At 37.0% G+C, this 25,863-nt stretch overlaps 1 protein-coding gene across 3 annotated transcripts in view; it reads left to right on the plus strand.

The window, feature by feature from the left end:
- Positions 1–25,863, plus strand: part of MTR (5-methyltetrahydrofolate-homocysteine methyltransferase) — a 97,962-nt gene that overhangs the window by 66,343 nt on the left and 5,756 nt on the right. For 2 of the 3 annotated variants that reach the window (XM_070734010.1, XM_070734012.1), the window contains 12 exons: positions 5,175–5,275; positions 6,306–6,373; positions 7,073–7,193; positions 8,129–8,210; positions 9,872–9,970; positions 10,685–10,760; positions 12,213–12,368; positions 12,897–13,093; positions 14,441–14,641; positions 15,263–15,455; positions 16,561–16,673; positions 20,877–21,458. In XM_070734010.1, the coding sequence (XP_070590111.1) occupies positions 5,175–5,275; positions 6,306–6,373; positions 7,073–7,193; positions 8,129–8,210; positions 9,872–9,970; positions 10,685–10,760; positions 12,213–12,368; positions 12,897–13,093; positions 14,441–14,641; positions 15,263–15,455; positions 16,561–16,673; positions 20,877–20,963 (1,494 nt within the window). In that variant the 3' untranslated portion in view covers positions 20,964–21,458. Of the gene's footprint in view, positions 1–5,174; positions 5,276–6,305; positions 6,374–7,072; positions 7,194–8,128; positions 8,211–9,871; positions 9,971–10,684; positions 10,761–12,212; positions 12,369–12,896; positions 13,094–14,440; positions 14,642–15,262; positions 15,456–16,560; positions 16,674–20,876; positions 21,459–25,863 lie in introns of those variants that run through there. The other variant, XM_070734011.1, reaches the window with a different exon arrangement.

The following is a 25,863-nucleotide window of genomic DNA, read 5'->3' on the forward strand; positions in this document are numbered from 1 at the left end:
GGTTGATTTGAGAACAAATTGTGAATCTTATGCTGCCTTTGGCATTTGGGAAGGGAGTGAAATGAGGTAAAGCCAAATTCTGATTGAAAAACACAACAATCAAGAAGCTTACTTGCTTTAAGGTGTATTTATTTAGCAGACACATGTTTATTTAAAAAAGGGGGAAGTGTATTGTAAATCAGTATGGAATTAGGCCACTCCTGGTGTTGTGGTTAGCTCTGGCCCTGCTCCTGCCCCAAGGACTGTGGATGTGGGGGAGACATCCACATGCTGCAGGGCTGTTTTGCCCCCGGTGGAATCTGCTGATGAAGGCTCCTCTGACCAAGAAGACATGAGTGACAGGGAGGAGGAGAGTGTGGCAGACAGCTCAGAAGGAGATCAATTATCTAGCTCCTCCTTGGAGTCAGAACAAAAGTTAGTGATACAGCCACGCATGCGGAGAGCGATGCATAGGCAACAACAACTGAGAGATTATTATCAAAGAAAATGAGGCCAGCTGTGGTTGGGTGGGGCTGTGGTGATGAGTGAGGCTGCTATAAATAGCAGCCTGTGGGTTTGGCCATTGTGGAGGATTATCTGATCGTTGTGTTTCGTGACTGCTTTACTGACTTTGACCTTTTGTGTGCTGATTTTTCCCCGCTTTGAAACTAAACCAGAGCAAAGTGTGTTTCACTTTGTGAAAGAAGAAGAACTGTGAATTGCCTCACAGCTGCAAGCTAAGTATCATAGAACTGATAAGGGACTTGTATAAATTACCAGTTTGTTTGGAGACGAGTGCTCTTTGCTATACCAAAAGAGGGCTTAGGTTAAGTGAATTTTCCTTATAAAGAACATTGTTTTGAATTTTCAAACGTGTGTGTGTCTGAAATTTGTACATGTGAATTTTTGGGAGGAGTCTACCAGAGAGCCCGACAGAACACCTGTATTATTGCTTGCTAATAGTTGGTATATTCTATAGTCTTTTGAAAATGCTATGTCAGTGTTCTTCAACCTTTTTTCTTCAGGGGACCCCTTTGGTGTCGTCAGATTTCTGGCGGAACCTGTACTATGTATCGGTACTGTTTATCTCCCTTCAAGGCGAGCCTTGAACATTAAGGAGGGAATTTAATTAAAAGAAAATGTATGTAACTAAATGACAAAATTAGAAAAAAAACCTTTTGCAACTTTTTAAAAGAATTGATATTAGCTACTAACAAAATACCGCATTTTATTTGTTCTGTCGGGCTCTCTGGTAGAATCCTCCCGAAAACAATGTTATTTATAATGAAAATGCACTTAAACTAAGCCCTCTTTTTGTATAGCAAAGAGCACTCGTCTCCAAACAAACTGGTAATTTGTACAAGTCTCTGGTTTAGTTTCAAAGCGGGGAAAAATCAGCACACAAAGGTCAAAGTCAGTAAAGCAGTCATGAAACACAACGATCAGATAATCCTCCACAATGGCCAAACCCACAGGCTTCTCTTTATAGCAGCCTCACTAATTACCACAGCCCCACCCAACCACAGGTGGCCTCATATTCTTTGATAATAATCTCTCAGTTGTTGTTGCCTATGCATCGCTCCCCGCATGCGTGGCTGTATCATTAACTCTTGTTCTGAATCCAAGGAGGAGCTAGATAATTGATCTCCTTCTGAGCTGTCTGCCACACTCTCCTCCTCCCTGTCACTCATGTCTTCTTGGTCAGAGGAGCCTTCATCAGCAGATTCCACCGGCAAAACAGGCCTGCAGCATGTGGATGTCTCCCCCGCATCCACAGTCCTTGGGGCAGGAGCTGGGCCAGCATTATTCATGGAAAATTAGATGGTACACTGTATTGTTTGAATGTATATTGAGAGAAAAACACTGTGCTATGTACTGCTATTCTAGTGTGTGTGTGTGTGTGTGTGTGAATCGGCTGGCCTCTGAATATGAATGCTATCATTGGAAGTTTGCTGTTGTCCTATCTCAAAATGAGGTGCATATCTCCTGGCATAGAAGCTCTCTGGAGTGCAGTTACCTCCCAGAATACTCGCTGTAGTGCCAGAAGAACAGCAAATATAGAGCACTGGTTATTATCTTTCAGAATGGATGGCTTTGCGGCAGGCTTGTGCCAGGACCGAAGAGGAAAGCTTATTTAGTCCCGTTCCCAATTAGTCTGCTTCAAATCATTTAATATTAAAAACCGTCTTGTTTTTATCCCAAAGATGTCTTAAAAATAAATACATGCACTAGTCCACATTGCAGCCTGGTCTGTGCTTAGCCTATTTCCCCCACCTGCTTCCCATTCCCATCAGTTTTAGGCTTCCCCTAGCAATTAGGCCTGTGATCATTGTATGACCATTCCACTGTGACTCCCACCCCTTAATTAAACGAGCACGACCTTCAGCTCCAGTCATGCAGGCTTTCATGAGTGTAATGCATAATTATGCTGAACCTTGGCACATTCTGGATGTTCATTCCCCCCCCTTAAAATTCTTCTGCATTTTAAGAAGACAGAAAAAGTTAGGCATTAGAGTACACAGAAACCCTGAGGCAGAAAAGCTTTTGTTTACATTAATGATGGATAATAACAAAGGGGAATAAGGTTGCCAGCCAGAGGTATCTGTAAGGGAAGATAACAGCTTCAAGATGGCAGCCAGGACTGATGTCTTAATATTTTTACGTTAATGTGATGCATGCAACAGCTATTTAAAAGGAGCAGAGCTTTGAGAGTCTGGTTGCATGTGCCTGCTAGTGATGATTTTGGGTTACATACCTGTTTGTTTGTACAGCTATGCTGTAATCAGGATAAATAGGCAGACAGGAAGCAGCAGGAGCAAGTGGAGCTAGGAAAAATCACATCAGATACATGTACAATTAGCACAGCCCCCCTCCCCAAGGCTGTGTACTCTCACCACTTCTCTCTATACACCAATGACTGCATCTCAAAAGATCCATCTATTAAATTACTGAAGTTTGCAGATGATACAACAGTGATCGGACTCATTCGAGACAATGATGAATCTGCATATACATGGGAGGTTGAACAACTAACCTTGTGGTGTGACCGGAACAATCTAGAACTGAACACACTCAAAACCATAGAAATGGTGGTAGACTTTAGGAGAAACCCTTCCATCCTTCCACCTCTCAAAATACTAGACAACACAGTATCAACAGTAGAGACCTTCAAATTTCTAGGTTCTATCATATCTCAAGACCTAAAATGGTCACCTAACATCAAAAACATCATCAAAAAAGCACAACAAAGAATGTTCTTTCTGCGCCAACTCAGGAAGCTCAAACTGCTCAAGGAGCTGCTGATACAGTTCTACAGAGGAATCATTGAGTCTGTCATCTGCACCTCTATAACTGTCTGGTTTCGTTCTGCAACCCAACAAGACCGACACAGACTTCAGAGGATAATCAGAACTGCAGAAAAAACAATTGCTGTCAATCTGCCTTCCATTGAGGACCTGTATACTGCACGAGTCAAAAAGAGGGCGGTGAAAATATTTACTGACCCCTTGCATCCTGGACATAAACTGTTTTAACTCCTACCCTCAAAATGTCATTACAGAGCACTGCACACCAAGACAACTAGATACAAGAACAGGTTTTTTTTCTGAACGCCATTCCCTCAACACTATCAAACTTTTTACTAAGTCTGCACTCATCATTCCTATCACTCTTTTCCTCCCACTTAGGATTGTATGACTGCAACTTGTTGCTTGTATCCTAAGATTTTTATTAATATTGACTGTTTCTTCATTGCTTATTTGACCCCTATGACAGTCATTAAGTGTTGTACCTCATGATTCTTGACAAATCTATATTTTCTTTTATGTACACTGAGAGCATATGCACCAAGACAAATTCCTTGTTTGTCCAATCACACTTGGCCAATAAAGAAATCTATTCTATTCTAGAGGGGTGGTGATGGAAAGGATACAACCTTAAAGAGCCATTGTTACTGTATACAGATATGGTGACTTTTCCACGAATCTCTTTTCAAAATTCCTACCTGTTTGAACACAAGGCCTCAGTTTGAGAAAATAAAACATGACTATTAGCAAAATATGGTATGCTAAAAGAAGCAAAGGTTTATGTGTACGCCTCTATAAATAGTTCCTTTATGGAAGCCATGAAGAATGTTCTCTTATTTTGACAAAAGTAATTTTTTAAAAGACCTCTGTGTTTCATATTCAGAAAGGTTGACTCCCACAGCTATAATATTGTTCAATTTTATTTTCAGAAGGACCAAATTAATGGATTGAAGAAATAACTATTTTTCACTTTGTGGTCTCTGGAGTTGCAATAAACTGCCTAAGATGCAAGGTGCTTCCTTGCTAGGGAAAAGATGAAAATTTTGAAATGTATATGATGCTTTTAGTTCTCATTTCTGTCTTAATCAAGGACAATTAGGTTGAGACATAATGACAAGCCTAAAATGACACTTTATGGTTGCTGAGCATTTCAGTCCCAGGTTTTCAAGTCTAGTCTGTCTAGAATTGACAATCTGCTATTCTTGTGATGGTTTGCACTATAATTTTACAGTCTTTATCATGTGTAGTGATTGAAATGATGGGAGTCACAGTCAGAAACAAAAATAAGTGGCATACAATTTATCTACATTTTCTCTAACTACTAACCAAGTATTCCCTAGTTTTTTTGTTTCTACCGACAAGATATTTACAAAATGATGGTTGTAGCAGCATGATAATAACAACATGTATAGATAGATATTCATTATATCAAGGAGTTGAAATAGCAGAAATAATTCCTATTTTTATTTTTAATCACACTAAGAACTATCATTTCTTACCCAAGCTTTGTGGCCAAGCTCAAATAAATGCCATGAGCAGATAATTTCAAACCAGTTGTTATTCCTTCTCTTTACTTCTCTTCCAAATCAGTTTCACGGACACTCCTCTTATTTTTGGTCTTCATTTACTATAGACTATAACATGGGAGAGAAGAAGCTGCCAAACGCTCAGTGGTACCCAGTTCTACAAGCTAGGGCCAAAGATATCATTAGAAAACAGTCCGCCTTTGAGATGGGAGACTCACTTTTTTAGCTTTTGGTAATGGAGAAGAGCAGAGGTTCATATGGATTTGTCTCTGCTTTAAACAGTCGAACATAACAGTTGTTGCAATAAGGCAATCATTCATATTATCAGAATTGCTCAGAAATGAAAATGGCTTAACTTTTGCAGGATCCTTATCAAGGCACTATTGTGCTAGCCACTGTGAAAGGTGATGTCCACGATATTGGCAAGAACATTGTAGGAGTAGTACTGGGCTGCAATAATTTCAGGTAATGAGACTCAACCTTTTGATCTTGCACATTCTTCCTTGTACTATTTTTATTTGACTGGCTAGAAATGTCTCTATTTGGCTAAAGTGCTAGCTTTCTGATGGAAGCTTTGATTGTTTTTATCATTATTTTTAGATATGTTTATTTATATCATTTAAAAAGTACCAAGTCTAAAAAACAGGTGGTATATGTAAAATTTATATGTTCACACAGGAAAAGATTTAGTAACAGCTGAGCTAATTTTGCCAGCAGGCCTGGGTTCCCCAGGGTGATATGGAGTGGATTGTTATTATGGTGGGACGGGAAACAGTGAGGGTTGGGTTTTGTATTTGAGGCTTTATTTCTGTAAGTGAGTTGGACAGACATAATTTTTTTTCTTTGTAAATGTATTAAACTTGCATGAAGCTCTACAGAATACTGTGTACTATAATAAAAATGTGGGCCAGTTAACTGTTTGTCACCACAAAGCCATAAGATTTTGACCTCAAGTATTTCAAACTTAAGAACTCTTTGAAATAAATTATGAAAGTGTATAGGATAGCATAAAAGCTCTGCAGAAACTTGATCAAGGTACATGATTGAGCTTGAATCTCTTCATTTTCTCCCCCACTGAGCATATTCAGATACAGTATATTTTTAATCAGGGAATTTTTGTCTGGACATTGAGTATAGGTCAAAGTTCTCATGATTTGCAATATGGCAGGCTATCTTGAAACACTTGGTAGCAGTATTACTGCCCAAGAAGTTCATTTATCTGTTCTTCTTAAATAAGACATTTCAACCCTGAGCTACAAATCTCCTTTATTGGTAAATAAGAAGTCATTGGGCTTAATAGAAAGTGTAACTCAAACAAGTGCAGTAATAACTAAGAATGGGGCTGTTAAGAAGACTCAGGTATAAGGGAAGATTGCAACCCAAATGTTGTTCTCTTGAGTTTCCTCACAGGATGATTGATTTTTAGTATGGACTATTAAAAGACATGGATTAATTGAGCATAAATTGATTAGCAAACTGTTATTTCCTTCCCCAGAGTTATTGATTTGGGAGTTATGACGCCATGTGACAAGATACTTAAAGCTGCTCTTGAAAATAAAGCAGGTACACACTAATTTGATTTCCATTTTGTCCAGTTTTATGGAGTTTCAAGAATATATTTGCATCATGTGAAAATGTGCATCTTCAAATGCTAGTTCTCACTAAGCTCCCTAAGAAAATGTAAATTACAATGATAACTGGTACAATCTTTCTTCTTGAAAATAGAATAGTTAAAATAGGTTAGGATTTTTTAGAAAAATGCATAAAATTTTGATTTGATATTAAGTAGTCCATTGGCGGATGTGGTTATTTTAGCTAAACATCTGTGCAATGATTTACCTTACCATGTAAAAACGTACCCAGCTTATAGAATTCAGATTTATTTATTTAAGGATAGGTTCTGTGTTAATTTTCACCAAAATATCTAGTTGTTTAAAAAAATACTTAGTGGTTTAAAAATGAAGTTAAAATTCAAATATATTTTTCATTTTTAAAATGGCTGGAAGAATAAAGTTGTAATTATTTGGTGTTAAAAAAGATGACAGTGTTGCATTCACCATAGATATTTCTGATAAAGGTATTTAGAAATTCTAATCCTACCCATTTCACACATGAGTTGAATATCTAGGGTGGTTATCTCTAGCCATAGAAAGTTAGGAGAAAGTTCTAAGTCAGATCCATGGCTTAACAACTGGATGGCATTTTTACCTTTACAAAATCATAGAGAAAATGTTGGAAATATTTGGCTGTTTATATTTATAGATATAATTGGCTTGTCTGGTCTGATCACTCCATCTTTGGATGAGATGATATTTGTTGCCAAAGAAATGGAAAGACTAGAAATAAGGATCCCTTTGCTGATTGGAGGAGCAACTACTTCCAAGTAAGTTAGGGGTGTGTTTTTTGCTTTGGGCAGAAGATGTTGCTTATATAAAAAAGAATATGACTCCCAAAATTAACTGTTTAGATTATTTTAATACATAGGGTATTTATATGTTTATTTATACCATTTTTATACCATTTTAAATGTACCAAGTCTAAAAAGCAAGTGTCTGAATTTCTAAGAATTTATTGATTTCCTCACTGAAAAAGAGATGTATAAAACTGATTTATCTTTGGTACAGGTACACATTTGGTTTAGCAAAAATAAGCTTGGTTTTGCAACATTGAGAATCAAGCCAGACATGTTTTGCATTAACTAAATACTCATGCAAAGTCCCAGGAAAATTGTAATGCATCATAGATTAAAGATAAAAAAATATGGTGGAATGAGAAAGCCTAAACTGTAGAATTTTAAACTATACCTTCTAGTTATAGATGGCTGTTCTAACATCAGTCAGTACCTGATTTTGTTATGAGATGTGTGATGTAAGTTTCTACCATTATGTAGTGAGAATTGCAGGTAATGAATTACCTTTGAAAATGAAATCATAGTTTTTAAAATAGGTAAAGCTGGCTTTCTGGGAAGTTTAAGAAGAGAATCTGGGAGATTCAGATAATGATAAAATTGGAAGTGCCATCTGGCTCAGGCCTGCAGTATTTATCTGAGAAATACAGCCTCTTAGATACCGATTAGTTTCCAGTATACTATGTTAAAACTTCTTGAAAATAAAAGGACTTTGCAGTCATATATATAATGGATATATTTCTCTGACTCTTTGTGATGTGCAAGTTGGCTATCATTTCCTTAAAGAAGATTAAATTTGCCCAGGAGTTACAGATTCCCCATCAGAATATAATCATATATGTCCATTAACATGTTTTTGACTGTTTCTTCATATGGTTATTGTTTTCTTACATTTCTTATTGTTATTACAGAACTCATACAGCTGTAAAAATTGCTCCACGGTATAGTGCTCCTGTCATTCACGTCCTGGATGCCTCCAAAAGTGTGGTGGTTGTAAGCTGTGATAAAATTTATATCCAAAAATTTATACCAGACTGTTTTAATCTGGTGCATCCCAGATATATAAAGATTATAACTCCCAACTGTCTTGGCTATGTTAATTGGTAATTCTGCAAACCTGTAATAAGTAAATACTTTCATGAAGTGATAATCCAAATGAACCTGAGTAGTAACTATGTAGTTTCAGATCTCTGCAGCTCTCTTTTTTTCTCCTAGACATAGTTTGCTAAAATATTGTTGGATTTTAACCCGGGGGACCATAATTACTGTGCAACAACCCTTACTCATAGAAAATTGTGTGAGGAATAGTGTCACTTTCTTTCAATTTCTATAATATCTTACTCTTATTTCCTTCAGATGGCTCATTTGGATAACTTTTTCATTTTAGTCTTTGAACAGTTTTGCATTTGTACAGAAACTTTATTCCAAACATCCTAAATGAAACCTTATTCCAAGTGTTCCAAAATATTTTTGATGGAAACCCATCTCCTTGTCTGTAAATGTTCTGAACTCCATGAAGTTCCTTTTGAGCTCCACAGTATGAACCTTGAGATTTGAGTTCCTCTTTCTTCATTTTGGACCTTAAGAAGAAAAAAAGACCTCTTCCTTGGTTGTAAAACCAGGCAGGGAAAAACTGATAGCAGTTTTTTAAATCTCCAAGAAAGTCAAGGACAGAATTTATTAAACTTTTGTATTGCTTCTTCAGCCATGATTGACTTTAAGCAGTATCTTAGTCCATATTAGCCTGCTTCTTGCATTGTGATCATAATCCCTAGTGTTGTGTAATGGAGTGAGCTCCCGTTACTTGACCCAGCTTCTGCCATTCTAGTAATTCGAAAGCATGTAAAAATGCAAGTAGAAAAATTGAAACCAACTTGGTGAGAGGGTATCAGGTTCCATGCTCCTTTGATATTTAGTCATGCCGGTTACATAATCACGGAATTGTCATCAGACAACACTGGTTCTTTGGCTTAGAAACGGAGATAAGCACTGCTCCCTAGAGTTGGGGAATGACTAGCACATATGTGCAAGGGGAACCTTTCACCTGCAGTGAAAGGACTGGTTTAAAAGATGGGTATTTTCACATTGATATCTACATTAATACTTTTTTAGTAGGATCATGTTTTTCAAATCCCTTCCCTTTGGACTGCATAAGTTTAAGCATATGAAGTATATGTAGTCAAGTATATGTAGTCAATGAAGTATATGTAGTCTTAAGGCAGCAAGGCAACTAATGGGAGGGAATAGGAGGAAATCCTTAATCATTAATTTGAGGACAAAACTCTGCTCTCACCACATACACTTGGATTTTATCCATTCAAGGAAATAGTCCGCCTTCATTTCATCCAGGGTTGAAGGGAAAATCTTCCTCATCACCATTTTCTCATTTCATATCTGCTTTCTTAGCTAATTCATTTCTTTTTCATGCATGAAGTCTGCAAGTAAGATCTTCAGTAGTTTCCCTTGGCATCCTTTTAGTTTAGTTAAATGAATAAACAGCACTCATATGAAAATATGATGTATGTAGAGGAATTCTGTGGTTTTTATAAAAGAAGTTAAGATAGGGTATGTAAGTTCTCAAAAGAGAGAATTTGAAAAATATTGGATTGCGTGCCTCAATGACAGATGTAATCATCATGTTGTATTTGTTACAGTGCTCTCAGCTTTTAGATGAAAGTCTAAAAGATGACTTCTTTGAAGAAATACGAGATGAGTATGAAGACATTCGACAGGATCATTATGACTCGCTCAAGGTAAATAGTGGTGAATCTACTTTTTAATATCACACGAGCACCGTGTAGGGTGAAGGCTGGCTATGTCAAACCTCATTGTGTTTTCACTTCTGGTCCTGTCTGCTGCTTTGTGTTAGCAACTTGGTAGTTCAAGATGCTAACACTTATCTTTCAGGGGGCAGTTTATCTAATATCTTTCCTCAAAGCCCAGTTTGTGAGTGAGGGATATGGTCACACTTCCAGTATTGCCTTACTGGTAACTGAAAGTTAAATAGCAAAACTTGAAAATAATTTCAGTAACATTATTTTCTTTGTCGGAAACTCTTAAGACCAGTGCTTTTTGAAATCATCACTTCCAGCTTCTTCCCGTTTCCTTCTTGAGTTCTGCCTTTGTTTTTAAGAGGATTCATTTAAAAAAAAAAAAACTCTACCAGATGGTGGGACTGATGGGTTTATGTCTGTATAACCGGGAGTATCTCTTATACCTGGAGATATTTATTGGGAATCTCTTAGGGTTTAAAATGTTATTTATTTATAATTGATTTACTTGATTTATATAGCTGTCAATCTCACTTTTATGCGACTCTAGAAAAAAGTTTTATTCCATCGAACAAGGGTGCCCTGCAGGCTTGTATTACCTTATTGCTAGCTCTATTTGCTTTCTTTTAACTAAATAAATTAACTGCTAGGTTTAAATCACACCGCACTAATCTCTTGATTTCCCCTCATATATAGGAAAGAAAATACTTGTCTTTAGAGCAAGCAAGAAATAAACGGTTCTATTATGACTGGAAAACTGAGGCAAAACCAGGTTAAGTTTTAAAACTGTTTTCTGTTTCACAAAAGTAAAGATATGTAGAATCCTTACTGTTCTATGAGCTTGGTTGATTTCTTGCAGAATTTTCATTACCCAACTCTTGAGTGCTAGAAGCCATCTAGTTGAGATCAGACTAGCCCCCAAAACATATAAAGATGGACTTGTTTTGAGAAGGCTTCTTTAACTTCTGTTATTATTTGCATTTTAGGTGTGGGTGTTTATACTGTTCTAATGAAATTTTGTGCAGTGTATATATTATCAGTTTTACATTCTCTATAAGAGTCATTTGATTGCAGGATAAAATTGTGATTCTTATTTAATCTTCATTTACTTATTTACTGTAAAATATTTATTTTATTTACTGATAAAAATAGTTAATCATTCAATCAATCTGCTATGCTTATTGCTAGCGCCTTTAAAGGAGTACTGTGTATTTAGAATAATTGAGATGCAAAAAACATTAAGAAAAGGTCATATGAAAAGAATTTTTAATCTGTGCCTGCCTTATCTGAAGTAAGAAGCAAATAGGTTAAAACTGCTGTATGGAATTTTTGTGGAGAATTATAAACAGCTCCCATGAATTCTCTGAACAGTTAATTGCAAAGTTGACATGAGGAATCCAGATTAAAGCATCTCTGACAGATGAAAGGCACCACAGCTTTAGTAACCAAGGGATTTGTAAAGTCATAATTTTCCATATACAACGGCTTACTGTTCCTTCTTTTTTGCCATCTCATGCTGCAGAAAAACCACACATATATTCTTATTATTTTCCAGCCGTTTAGTTCAGGATAAATAAATGTACTGTATAGTCAATAGCAGTCCCGTTGGATTCGATGTTCCCTGCTTTCAATAGGTCCAAAGACAAAGCCTTGGCTAATTGAAGTTAAACATATCTCCGGGACCGCCTTCTGCCGCACGAATCCCAGCGACCGGTTAGGTCCCACAGAGTTGGCCTTCTCCGGGTCCCGTCGACTAAGCAATGTCGTTTGGTGGGACCCAGCAGAAGAGCCTTCTCTGTGGCGGCCCCGACCCTCTGGAACCAGCTCCCCCCAGATATCAGAGTTGCCCCCACCCTCCTTGCCTTTCGCAAGCTCCTTAAAATCCACCTCTGTCGTCAGGCATGGGGGAATTGAAATTTCACTTCCCCCTAGGCTTATAGAATTTATACATGGTATGCTTGTATGTATGAGTGGTTCTTTAAATTGGGGGTTTTTAAGATTATTTTTAATATTAGATTTGTTTTCATTGTCTTTTCATTGTTGTTAGCCGCCCCGAGTCTTTGGAGAGGGGCAGCATACAAATCAAATCAAATCAAATAAATAAATAAATAAATAAATAAAATAATCCTTCAGCATTAAGTGTTTTTACTAAAATCACATTAAAATTGAATCTGTTGTAAAAAACATACGTTGAAGTACAAAATTGTGTGTTGAATTTTCATAGTTAAACCACAGTTCCTTGGCACTAGAATCTTTGAAGATTATGATTTACAGAAGCTGGTGGACTATATAGACTGGAAACCATTTTTTGATGTCTGGCAGCTTAGGGGCAGATATCCCAATCGGGGATTCCCTAAAATCTTCAATGACAAAGTAGTGGGTGAGTAAGCACAATAGCATTTCTCCAGTGGAGGTTGTAAAAACTAGGTTAATTATTATTTAAAATGCCTGTAGTTGTGTAAACATACAAAGGAATTAGTGATGCAGATGAGATGCCGATAGATTTATCATCCATAAAAGAATTATGTAAACAGTAAATTAATGTTGTCTTTATCTTGGTATATAGTAAACACAACTAATCCCATTAATCCAACTTTCATTTTCAAAAGGCTTGTGATTAGCCATTCATTAAATCATTTTCTTCTGCCATAGCAAGATATTATTTTGGGCCACCTATAATCAGTGTGCGGATAGAAAGTTTTACAAGATTGTTTATATTTTCCTAATTTAATAAGATAAAATTGTATGTTTGGATCAGCAGTGGGTTTTGATGACTGGTTAGATAAATCACAGTAGACCATAATATGATTTGTTTAGGTTTCGTTTGTATTGTGGGTGAACCCAAGCACTGTAGTTTACTTAAAATTATTTATCTAGCCATTCTTACCATTATTTTCTCCTTGTTTAGGAGAAGAGGCAAAAAAAGTTTACAACGAAGCTCAAAACCTGCTGAAAAGTTTAATTACAGAAAATAAGCTTAAAGCCAAAGGCTTGATTGGGTTTTGGCCAGCTAGAAGCATTAAAGATGATATTTACTTATATGATACACAAGAGAAGCTACAAAATTTGGAACCAATAGCTAAGTTCTGTGGCCTCCGACAACAGGTAGGGTTTGATGATATTCTACTCAAATGAAATGTTACTTATTTCAGTCAGCTTGAACTAATCTTTACGTATTTCCTAATTATAATTTACGAGCAAGCAAGTTGGGATCCACAAATGCTTTGCTAGAAAATTCCTAAATCCCAGCCTCCAGAATGGTTTGTCATAGAAGTATTTGGAGGGGATAAGATTGGTTGACTCTGAGAGTCACAAACTATACACTCATTTTTTAATGTTTTATTTAAAGCATGCCTGTCTGACTGTTTCCTTCCATCTTTGAGATGTGAAAACCTCACTTTTAATGTATTTTACCAGCTTGAATGCGTTGCTTTTAATCTGAAATACACATACAGCTTTGCAGCTAAAGAACTTGCAAATATAACCTGTTATGCAGCCGCTGTATCTTAAGTCAAATGATCTGTCTTTTCCTCTATATCTCTATTAAAGTCTTTACCATTATATTAACTCTGCTTGTTTGAGGTATAGTAATTCAACCTCCTACCTTGTCTTGAAAATCAGTTAAAAATTGAAGAGTTATATAAGAAGCTAAAGAAAAGATGATTGCATTTATGTAATAAACCTTCACAGCATGTGTGTGGAGATCATTGTCTTTAAAAGTTAGCAAAATGATAATGATGTATTCTGTAAGCTTATGAAGAAGTGTAACATTAGGTAAAACAGTGTCATTTTACAAAGAAGGGAACTGTAGTACTTGGATTTTGGATCTTCTTTGGAAATACTGCACAGAAAACCTGGAAAGTGAATCTTCTGTGGATTATATATATATATATTCACATTTTTGAGAGATAATCTTCAACACATCACATGAGGTGACCTCAACACCTTTTTGAGTAATTGGTTCTTATGTTGAATTATTCCTACTTCAAGGATGTTTTTTAATGTTCTGACAGAATCTGCCTTCCTGAATTACAAGCCCATTATTTTATGTCTTGCACAATAAGAAACATATCTTCACTATTTCTGTGACATTCAGGAATTTGAAGAATGTTATGCTCTTAGTATATTTCCAGTCTCTGCAAAATCTCTTCACTGGAATTGCTACCTAGTCGGAATCCTCCTTAAAATCGTATACTGAATCAGATACTGCAATCAAAGTGGAATCTAACCCATATGAGATTGAAGTTTCTGTACTTGAAATTTTATGTGCAATTTAGATATGTCTTTGACTTAGTTTTGAATTAATATGAATAGCATGGGAGGAAAACATTGTGATTATCTCCCACAAATGTCTATATTACTATATATTGGGAGAATCACTATGTGTTCAGTTGTCTTTTATTATAGTTAGGTTTTTTTATATTTAACATTTTGTTCAATTTATCATTGTAGGTTGAAAAAGACTCTGGTTCCACAGATCCCTATTATTGCCTGTCTGATTTTATATCTCCCCTGGAATCTGGTGTTTCTGACTATTTGGGGCTCTTTGCTGTGGCCTGCTTTGGAGTAGATGAAGTATGTAAAGAATATGAAAAACTGTCAGATGACTACAGTATTATAATGGTGAAAGCACTAGCAGATCGGTTAGCAGAGGTAATATATTATAGTTTTGTTTTTTACATGATTCTATTTGTTTCAATTCATATATTGGAAGGGAGGGGGGAAGGAAAGGAAGGACCAACCTGCTTTCTTTGGAAGTAGAAGACTATTATCTGTATAGCAAATGTATTGTGATAACTTACATAATGTTTTATCCAATGATGTCATTTTACGATAGAGGTCTTATTGATTCTTTGAAAACCTCCACCAGCAATTGAAAGAATGAATCAATTTTTATTGTTCATTCTCTCCTGTATCCACCAAATCTGCTTCAGAGGGGAAGGGAATCCTGTAGATCATAAGCAGGAGGTATGGAAATATGAAAGAAACATTTTGCTTTTATGTGTGCAAGTGTGGGAAGTCAATGGATCAATTCAAACGTCCTAGCACAGCAACAAGGCTATAGTTAATGAAGAGATATTTGGCTGCAACAAACAGGCAGTGACAAACAATTTTTACCAAAAATACCAAGAAAACTGCTTAGATTTCTCTGAGTAGTCACCAAGAGTCTGTGTATTCCTCAGGAGGACTGAGTTGAAAGCATCACACAGTAATAAATTAGGTATTTGGACAAAACATCGTTAAAGTTAGAGCTTGGTTTTGTTTATTTCCAAGGCATTTGCAGAAGAACTTCATGAACGAGTTCGAAAAGAATTCTGGGCTTATTGTAAAAATGAAGAGCTGGAGTTTTCAGATCTGCGTAGGATAAGATATGACGGCATTCGGCCAGCACCTGGTTATCCATGTCAACCTGACCACACTGAAAAAATCACTATGTGGAGACTTGCCAATATTGAGGAAGCTACAGGTATCTTTCAAAGTTTGGTTAGGAAGTTCACCTCCTCTTCAGACTTCCTGAAGGAGTTGTGCAGGTGGGACAGAATATGGCCAGCGTTGTATGCCTGGTCCCATCTTCCGTTGACTATTAAATAATCATCTGTTTTTAGTGTATACAGTGGAACCTCGGTTAGTGAACACAATCCGTTCCGGAAAGCTGGTTCCAATCCGAAATGTTCACTATCCGAAATAATTTTCCCCATAAGAAATAAAGGAAATATAAATAATTGGTTCCCAGCCCTTGTTGACTCGCTAATATATAAGTGTTACCGGTTATATAGGTATGTTTTTTTTAATGAGAACAGTTATAATACAGTACATAAAGAGTTAAATAAACATAAAAACATTAAAGAAAGCATTTAAACATAAGACACTGGATGGAGGTGTGGGGTGGAAGGGGTGGAATTACTGCTTGGAGGGGGAATCCCCCTCCATGAGAACAACTGGCATAAAATAAAATAAAGCACTAGAATCACCCCAAAAGGAGGCCGCACAATAAAGATAATGACCGACTGAACGAATGTAACTGTGTCTTGAGCGCGAATGATGCTTGGTTTGAGATGCAGGGATGCGTGGGGGTGACAATCGGAAATTTTGTTCACTGACCGGTGCAAATTTTTAGCAAAATCTTTGGCCGCTAACTGAATTGTTCACTACCCCAGGCGTTGACTAACCGAGGTTCCACTGTATTTGAAGAAGGCTCGTTCTTTTTCACAAATTTGCCAAATCACATTCAGTGTATACATAATTTGCTAACTGATTGCACAGCATCAAATTATAATGGGTGATTTGGACTGGATTTGTCAGGAAATTGGCAATAGCAGTAGCACTTATGTACCGCTTCACAGTGCTTTTACAATCCTCTCTAAGCGGTTTACAGAGTCAGCATACTACCCCCAACAATTTGAGTCCTCATTTTACCTACCTTGGATGGATGGATGGAAGGATGAGTCAACCTCCCAAAGAGTTTTTCTCCAACACGAGTTAGAGATTCTGCAATTTAGCAGTTTTTAAAATCAAAATAGAACCTATCTTCCAAAAGAGCCAACACAATTCTTTTCCTTTGATTCTTACAGGTATTCAGTTAACTGAATCCCTAGCAATGCTCCCTGCTTCAGCTGTATCTGGTCTCTACTTTTCCAATCCGGCTGCTAGATATTTTGCTGTTGGGAAAATATTGAAAGATCAGGTAAGGCCTTTTTTGCTTTTACAGAAATTGCATTAAAAAAGAGACAGATGGAAATGGGAATTGTATGCAAAAACACGCTACTTTTGATAACATACCCTTTAGACTAAAGGTCCCCAAGCCCAGTCCGGGACCCAATGCAAGCACACAAAACTGTATTTGCATAAGCTGTGTGCGCGGGAAACCATCTTCTCTCCAATATCACTGCTCTGCCACCGGCAGTCCCCGGAGCCAGAAAGGTTAGGGACCTTCAATACGGTGTTGGAGCTCTAAATTTATTTTGTATGTATTAACAGTACCAATAATTCTTGTCCAATATTATAAACTGAACCAATGGCAGACAAGGTTTAGAAACCTGTAGCTAAATACTATGTTATATTGCAAACATGGAAGTTGGTTATTGATATTAGCAGAGAATTATTTAAAGTGTTATTTGGGTTTAGAATGTTTGAAATCCTAATCTTGATCAAGTTGCTTTAGATGCGGTAATATTATAAACTGAACCAATGGCAGACAAGGTTTAGAAACCTGTAGCTAAATACAGTCATACCTCGTCTTACGAACCTAATTGGTTCCAGGGGGAGGTTTGTAAGACGAAAGGTTCGTAAGACGAAATATTGTTTCCCATAGGAAACAATGTAAAGTCAATTAATCCGTGCAACCCCAAAAAAACCCCACAAAAAAACCGCTGCCGCCCGGCTGTGACCTTTTAAAACAGCCGCACGGCTTCCCAGCCGTCTCCCGAAGCCGAACGCCAAACCCAAACTTCCGCGTTTGGCGTTCAGAGGCTGCTGGAAAGCCGTGCGGCTGTTTTAAAAGGTGACAGCCGGGCTGGGGGGCTTCCCAGCAGCCTCTGAAAGCCAAACGCGGAAGTTTGGGTTTGGCGTTCGGCTTCGGGAGACGGCTGGGAAGCCGCGCGGCTGTTTTAAAAGGTCCCAGCCGGGCTGGGGGGCTTCCCAGCAGCCTCCGAACGCCAAATGCAAACTTCCGTGTTTGGCGTTCGGAGGCTGCTGGAAAGCCGCGCGGCTGTTTTAAAAGGTCACAGCCAGGCTGTGGGGCTTCCCAGCAACCCCCCCAGCCCGGCTGTGACCTTTTAAAACAGCCGCGCAGCTTCCCAGCCGTCTCCCGAAGCCGAACGCCAAACCCAAACTTCCGCGTTCTGAGGCTGCTGAGAAGCCCCGCCGCCTGGCTGTCCCCTTTTAAAACAGCCGCGCGGCTTCCCAGCAGCCTCCGAATGGTTCAGAAAAAATTTGCCTCTTCTTACGAACTTTTTTCATGTTACGAACGCCAAACCCGAACTTCTGGGTTTGGCGTTCGGAGGCTGCTGGGAAGCCCCCCAGCCCGGCTGTCACCTTTTAAAACAGCCGCGCGGCTTCCCAGCAGCCTCCGAACGCCAAACCCGGAAGTTCGGGTTTGGCGTTCGTAACACGAAAAAAGTTCGTAAGAAGAGGCAAATTTTTTCTGAACCCTGGGTTCGTATCTTGAGTTGTTCGTAAGATGAGGGGTTCATATCTTGAGGTACCACTGTACTATGTTATATTGCAAACATGGAAGTTGGTTATTGATATTAGCAGAGAATTACTAAAGTGTTATTTGGGTTTAGAATGTTTGAAATCCTAATCTTGATCAAGTTGCTTTAGATGCAGTAAGTGTTACAATTGCTTGTCATATCAAACATAATTAAACGTTTTGGAAGTTTATATATTTTTTAATCTGAGGACATAGCTAGCTGTGTGACTAAGAATGAATCCCATCTGGATTTTCTAAATTTATTTATTTATCCAAATTGTATGAAACCCACCTCAAATTTTAGAGTATTGGTGGTTTGGTGAAGCCTATAGATATATAAAGGGAGTGTGAGTAACTAAGAAAGACCAAAGCAGTGAAGGGCTGCACTTACCTTTTCCTACCAGATTGGTGCCAGAGGCTGGCGCAGGCGCATGTGCGCACACATGTGCGCATGAGTTTGCTTCTTGCACATCTGCACATCCTCAACATGTGCATGTGCGCCCCTGCACAAGATTTTGCTTCCGTGCATGGGCAGAAGCAAAGAAAGGATAAAAATCACCGAAATCGTGCATGTTCAAGAGATTTCACCGATTTCCACTGATTTCTTTGCTTCCAAGCATGCACAGAAGCAAAACCTTGCGCAGGGCGCACATGCACATGTTGGGGATGTGCAGATACGCACGCATTACCATTTCCACGACCAGAATGGCGATCCCAGGCGTACCGGGTTCATCCGCTCCTGGTCCAAAGTTATATTTTACTTTGTAAAAAATATTCAAGAAGAAATGTGCCAATGTGAAAAAATATTAATCTCTCCCCCCAACTCATTCAATTCAGTTAAAGAGATAATTGGAATCAAGTAATGAGAATATTTAATTTAAACAATTAGACCTTATTTAACCCCTCATTCCCTCTCAGAAATTTTGGCTCCTCTCATAGCAAAGTTTACACCAGCAATCTACAATCACGCCTTTCACAAAATTACTTTCTGAATAATTTATTTTTAAAAGCTGCTATTGCCTGTCAGTTTTGAAAAGGCTATGAAACATGTCTAAACATCTGGGCTTCTGTTTGTCAAGTATATCAACATCACAACCAAGAGCGCAGGAAATACCCAAGGATGTACAGACTTTTGACACTGTGGTTAAAATTAGCGTTCATGAATTCACCATCAGAAAATCATTTGATAAAAAACTGAATTTATGGGTGGGGAGTGAATTAGAAGGCATTGTAATGTGGTTGTGTCATGTTTGACAAAAAAAACCTGGATAATCCTTCAGATTTCATTCAGATGTAGAATTTTACATACTATATATACAGTATTCTCCTCATCTCTGGGAGAAACCAAACACCATATTCCATAATATAAACCTCATACCAACTCTCAAGAATTCGGGTGGTAATAGCATAGAGGAGGATAACTTCCTTTCAGTGAAGGAATCATAAATTCTGCTTCTATCAGAAAAAAATAATAATACAAAGATATAACATAATATCACATCAACTCCCATCAACTAAAAGTGAAGCATACACATTAAAAGTAGTACTGTAATTCCAAATATGTATCTAAATTTACTATAGACTATATGAAGAACAGTTCAATATTTTGGAATGGCCAAGTCAATGACTAGAACTAAAGTTGATGTAAGTATTATGATAGGACCTGATGATAGGACCTGAAATGAGCAGATCATGTTAGAACTTCACCTGAGTGGATTTAATTTGCCATGGAGGCAGTCTTCTTTCTTTCTCTATTCAACTCTGTAACTGTCCTGTTTCATTGCTGTACCAAATCAGTCATAGACATTCAAATGACAGATTCAATAATTCCTCTTTAAAGCTGTATCAACAGCTTCTTGGGGCAGTCAACATTTTCTGAATTGACACAGAAAAAAACATTTGTTGTGTCTTTTTAATGAAGGTTCTAACATTGAGTATCCATTTCAAATCCTGGGAGATTACAGAATCCCAAAACTTGAAGAATTTTGCTGCTGATACTGTGCTGTCAAATATACTAAGAGGTGGTACAATAGAAGGTTCCTCCTAAAATCCACTCTCATCTCTACAGTTTCTGATTAATTGGTCATTAGCAGGCATGTTGGTATAAGTTCCATCTACAAACCATTCAAGAAAGGAAGGAAGCAAAGATAATGGAAAGAGACAAACAATACTGAAGACATCCTTCTGCATCCTATATTGTAATGAAGCAGTATGTCACTCAAAAAGTAGTCAAGGGACAAACAATATCCCAATGATAGGACAAGCTATTACATATAAACAACAACTGCAGTCCCCCATGCAACGATGATGTTGTCTAGCTTGGTAATATGTCTGCAAAAGAGAAGCAAGCTCAAACAAGACCATGAGCCAAGCAAATTGACTGACTGATTTCAGTTAAAGGTCATATAGTAAGTTGTTTAAGGAGGGGATTAGTTTTTTATGCTGACCCAGTGCATATTGAATGACTGTATTCGTGAAATAAATAAAAGCATAAATTGTCATTTGTTAACTTAGAACCTCCAAGAAACTGTCATAACATTAAATGCCAAAGATAACTCAAAAGGTCTGAAGGAGTGCTCTTTCATAGAATTGTAGCAGAAGAGTTTTGTATTCAGAAAAAAAATATGAAACATATATTTTTATTAGTGTAAAATCTAAAACTTAAAATGCTAATTAGTCATCCTATTTGTTCCACAGGTTGAAGACTATGCCTTAAGAAAAAATATGCCTGTGGCAGAAGTTGAAAAATGGCTTGGACCTATTCTTGGATATGATTCAGAGTAACAAAATGGGGTGATTGATTGATCGGTTGGTAATCAGCTGATATCTATAACAAAAAACATTCACAAGCAGAATAGGGATGTGATTTGTGTGTTTTGGGGGGGCAGTATTGCTTCTCCATCTCATACTGTCTAGCAGAGTCTGCCAAACTTGTGGAACAAATGTGGGAGAAAACTGCCCATCCTCATTTTCTGATTAATTTTAAATAAACAAGAAACAGCTGTTCCGTGGGTAACCCTTGAAATGATTATTCAGTGTAGCTATCTGCCACGGTGAAAATAAATTATATTGAATTGTAAAATATTCTCTACACTACATCAAACCTGCAACAAGCTGCAAAACAACAAAGCTAAACCAAAATTCTTAGATGTGAAGTGGTATCTCTTAGTTTTGCCTACCCTGGAAATGTTGTCCATTCACATGCACATGCATGTTACCGTGAGCTATTTAAAATAAAGATATTCTATTCTTTCTAAATTAAAGATCATTCTAATTGTATTTGGGGTTTTGATATGTGTGTATATGAAATATTCTTTGCCCGGGTGTCTAAAATTCATCTTTTTTAATGGAATAGTTTTAATAAAAGGCAAGATAAAAAAATCAAATATATGAATATTTCATGAAAACTAACGCAAATGTTATACTAAATCTGTAATTCACTACTGATACTGTAATCTGTAATTTTGTCTTCTGAGAATATAGCTGTTGGACATTATTTTATAGCCATAACAAAAAGCTCAGCAACTATTTGCACTGATATGTCCCTCTATTTGGGAGTCTTACTGATATTTAATATAATAAGAGCCGGGGTGGCCCAGCAGGTAGAGTGCCGCACTGCAGGCCACTGAAGCTGACTTGTAGATCTGAAGGTCAGCGGTTCAAATCTCATCACCGGCTCAAGGTTGACTCAGCCTTCCATCCTTCTGAGGTGGGTAAAATGAGGACCTGGATTGTGGGGGCAATAGCCTAGCTCTGTTTAAAAAAAAAAGTGCTATTGCTAACATGTTGTAATCTGCCCAAAGTCTAAGGAGAAGGGCTGCATAAAAATCAAATAAATAAATAAATAAATAAATAAATAAATAAATAAATAAATAAATAAATAAATTGTATGTGTATTTAATAATGGTGCCAATACTTTAAATTCCTTTGGAACAGGTGCTTCAGAATGACTGTGGCTGTGAATGCAACACTTTTCTGCAATTCATAGCAGTCACCTCTTTTCAGAAATATGGTCAGGAGAAAAAAAGCCTAGTTGTTTTTGTGAGATGTATATCAGTTGCCTTTATGGTGCCCATATTTTCTGAAATACTTTTTCCTAATTGAATCCCTCAAGCATTGCATACCTTTAATATTTACTGGAAAATTGGTTCATAAATTAAAAGGAACGTGAGTGATTAGTAAGTGCCTTGATTCTTAATTCCTTCTTAGTATACTGGGATATACTGTATTTTTGGAGTATAAGACATACTTAGTTTTGGGGGAGAAAAACAAGGAAAAAAGGCCTCTGCCTCCCAGCAATTTGCCAAACAGCAAACAGCACAGATGATATACACTGTTTGCTGTATATTTCTGTGCATGTGTGCCTGACTTAAAGAAATAGCAAAGAATTAGACATTATGTACATTATGGTAGTATATTAATGCCAGAAAGTTTTCTTAAATGTAATCACACTAACTCCTCCCAATTATTTAAATAGATCTACTCCAAACATGACTAAGTCAGGGTTTAACTCAGCTGCTTTATCTTGATACAAAACAGGACAGTGTTACGTTTCAGACTAAACTTGTACAGACACTGTTAAAACTGATGTGGCTTTCTGGAAGTATAATTATTCTTTGCTATTTAAAAGAAGATGCAATAGCAATGGGCCTCTTCATATCAAACATTTATTTTAAAAAGTTTATTTTGTTGTCTAGAACAATAATAAAGCAGTCTTTAAAAAATAAGTCTAATCATTTGAACATTCTACAGACATTGAGTTACCTCCTTGCTTCCGGTTTCAGCAATTAATTAAGCACAAGAAAATAAAATTCTGCCTCTCCCTCCCAGCAATTTGCCTCCTTGCAGCTTTAATTTTACTTTTTAGCATGCCTACCTGCAGCCTCAAATCAGCCCAGGGTCAGGAAGTTGATAATTAGTTGCTTGGCTTAAAAGACACTGCACTGTGCTGCAAGGAGATAAATTGCTGGGAGACAGGTCAAAGGGTGGGAGTGGGTGAATACACATTCGATGTATAAGACGCACCCAACTTTTCACCCTCTTTTAGAGGGTAAAAAGGTGCATCTTATACTCCTAAAAATATGAATATGTCTGAATAGTAAAGGAATATGGGGAAAAGGGTCCACAATAGTATAATCGACTAGCTTCAGAAGACTATGGTATTTATTTATTTATTTATTATTTAGATTTGTATGCCGCCCCTCTCCGCAGACTCGGGGCGGCTCATGCATTCACATAACCAGTTCTAGATGTTACGGAGTTCATATTTGCATATAAGCCTAAGAATACTCTTCAGACTTCTCCACTTAAGTTGTGGTGATTGAAGTTCACAGGGTGTCCTCTTCTTATTCCTGTATTCACATGTCTTATGGCTTATTGATCATTGCTTATTGATCATTATAATCAATTGCTTATTGCTTATTGATCATTATAATCAATTGTTTGTAATAATTCAATTATTTACTCTTGCAAGCCCTGGAAAATTCATGCTGTTTTTGGAACTTTTATAGTATATGTTTGTAATTATACTCACAGGTGGCTAAGCCTTCTGTTCTGTTACTACAGAAATGTGCTGTTATTTCTGTGGTGTGTTTCATACCAAGAGCTGCCAAAACATTAGATTGTAAATCTTTAGATTTTTACATGAACAGTACCTTATGCCACTGCCATAAGGAGGTCAGTTTCTTGAAATCTCTATTTCCTTTTGCCATCTAATTGCCTTTTTGCAGGCCTTTGTGATGTGTGGATTCTTCATCAGTACTACATGTATTCTGGTATGACAGCGAGAGGATTTAAATTAGTACTGCTAATATTTTCACAATGGGTTTTAATTTTATTTTCCCATTTTAACTTGAGAAAAATATTTATTAATGATAGACTGCAATTCATTTGTAGACTTTGATAGAGGCTTTCTAGGGTCTTGATAAAACCAAATTAGATTTATATTTCTATAGTCAGAAGTATTCATTTAGATAGAAGTCTCACATTCTGTAGATCTCAAACAATGGGATTTATGAATATATGTAAACTGGGAAGTTTTGAAAAGTCAAGTCCCCCTCAAGAAAAACTCCTGCTGAAATATCACAAATAGTTCCTATAACACTTTCTTCTTAAGTAGACACATGCCCCAAATTTTGAGTAAACTGTAACCAACTGGAAACCATGTATATTGTTAATTTTCTTCTTTAGGTTACCAGCTGAAAGGAATGGAAGTCAACTAGTGGCCTGCATCCCTTCCCTGTGACAGCCAGGTCACAGCTTCTTACCATATCTTTCCTTCTCTTCCAAACCACTTATCATTATTAATATTTATTCCTAATGCTCCATTCTCAAGTGTGTCACGTGGATCCCAGTTGGTGTTATGCAGGCAAGAGTTTCTTGGTTTGCAAGGCAGTACCTAGAGATCTTAGCCACTGTTTATAATTGAAGGACTATTATTCATATAGATTCTATATTACATGATTTGATATTATTTATTTATTTATTCATTCATTCATTCACTTTTTATGCCGCCCTTCTCCTTAGACTCAGGGCGGCTTAGAACATGTTAGCAATAGCACTTTTTAACAGAGCCAGCCTATTGCCCCCACAATCTCTATGTCAAATTATGATTAACCCATCAGACCTCTCACCACATTAAATAATGCTAATATTCTTTATGCTCCATCCACTGGGCTTGTGGCAGATTTATCAGCACCAAATTTCAAATAAAACCTCTTACTAAAGTGTAAATCTTTGGGATTCTTTCGTTAACTTCTTTGACAACCTGTATACCTTATATAATATCAGCAAGTGTTCACTGTGTTATAGATCCATAAGTTATTTTGATCTCTGGTGGTTGCATCAATGTTTTTTTATTATTTTGCTGTTTGTTTTGTGTCTGCAAAAAACAGATAGGGTAAGTGCCTCAGCAAACAAGCTCTCTACTAGATGTTAAAATCAAATTCCTAAGCTTTCTTCCTTATATCTATCTGGGGTGGAGTAAAGAGGCCATATTTTTTTGCAGGAAGGCTAGCACTTTTTTCCACCACTGTTTTTCCCTAGTTTTTCAAGGATTGCAGAAAACCTGTGACAGAGCGAGGAAAACCCAACTTTTACTTTTTCTTTTTGATTTTTAAAGGGAAGACTGGCTCAGTGGTTAAAAATAAATGTGCTAAAACTTGCAGACACTTAATTCATCTATTTTTAACCCTCAAGTGCAAAAAAAAAAGGTAATCAGTCTCTTTGCCACTTACTTTTTAAATTTTCTTTGGGGCGCCAGAGAAAAATAAATTGAATGCTTGGGGCTTTGCATTTTCCTTTATAGCAACTCCCATTCCATTAATTCTTTTTTTTAAGGAAATGGGATCTATCTTTAACTTAGAATTACAGGGAAGCACTGTTGTAAATAAGATGTCTGAGGCTTTCTTTCTAGCAATCTTAATTGTCAGGAACCAGTTAAGATGCTGTGTTTTCTTTGCTATCCTTGTTGCTTGTTGAAAACCCTTTGTTTGTGTAATTGCAGAGCTTTATCCTTAGCTGTTCTTAATCACTAGCCTTTTCCTTTCTGGTTGTGATGGACCTCTTTCCTTAAGTAGTACTTTTGGGAGATAAAGATTTATGGACCTGACTCTTATCCAACAATTCAAATTAGATTCTCCAACTATCTTCCCTAGTATTCCTGATTATCCTATTATTTGGATAC

Source organism: Erythrolamprus reginae, chromosome 1 (genome assembly GCF_031021105.1).
Source record: "Erythrolamprus reginae isolate rEryReg1 chromosome 1, rEryReg1.hap1, whole genome shotgun sequence".
NCBI classification, from domain to species: Eukaryota; Metazoa; Chordata; class Lepidosauria; order Squamata; family Dipsadidae; genus Erythrolamprus; species Erythrolamprus reginae.